Source organism: Penaeus monodon, chromosome 20 (genome assembly GCF_015228065.2).
Source record: "Penaeus monodon isolate SGIC_2016 chromosome 20, NSTDA_Pmon_1, whole genome shotgun sequence".
In the NCBI taxonomy this organism is placed as follows: domain Eukaryota; kingdom Metazoa; phylum Arthropoda; class Malacostraca; order Decapoda; family Penaeidae; genus Penaeus; species Penaeus monodon.
The window spans coordinates 18,122,041-18,122,598 of record NC_051405.1 but is presented as its reverse complement, the minus strand read 5'-3'; the positions used below and the strand labels follow the sequence as shown (position 1 = coordinate 18,122,598).

Genomic DNA, 558 nt, shown 5'->3' with positions numbered 1-558 from the left:
GACCCCCCCCAACTCACGTGGTCTGGACGCCATCCTCGCAATGGTAGAACACTTGGCAGTCCCTGTAAATGTCAACGAAGATACCGTCCTCCTCGCACTCGAAGGTCGGGGGCTGACCGTGTCCGTGACCATTGGCGACGTATGCGGTAAATACTGCGTGAGGAAGATCGGAGAGGGGAGTGAGAAATTGCTCTGAGATTTTGGAAGAGGAAGAGGAGAGTAAGGAAAAAGCGGGTGAGAAACACGGCCGAAACTGGACGAAAGAGGATATTGTGAAATTGGGCCGAATCTGTGTGGAAGAAGAGAATGAGAAATTGGGCCGAATCTGTGTGGAAGAGGAAAGTGAGATATTGTTCTTAGGGGAAAATATGGCATAGATGCCGTTAAGGGTTAAGTAGGTGAGCCAGATGGGTGGATGAAGGATTTGATTCTTATATAGATAGTTAACTAAGTTATTTTATGTGATTATTTAGTTATATAACTGGAATGATAACGTCCAATCGATATAAACGGTGAAGTGAAACAGTAAAATCATATTTGAAATCATGCGTGACCAAT

General features: G+C 44.8%; 1 protein-coding gene across 1 annotated transcript in view; it reads right to left on the bottom strand.

The window, feature by feature from the left end:
- Positions 1 to 558, bottom strand: part of LOC119585669 — a 2,077-nt gene that overhangs the window by 1,104 nt on the left and 415 nt on the right. Inside the window, exon 2 of the mRNA XM_037934345.1 lies at positions 18 to 153. Within this exon, the coding sequence (XP_037790273.1) occupies positions 18 to 153 (136 nt within the window). The remainder of the gene's footprint in view (positions 1 to 17; positions 154 to 558) is intronic.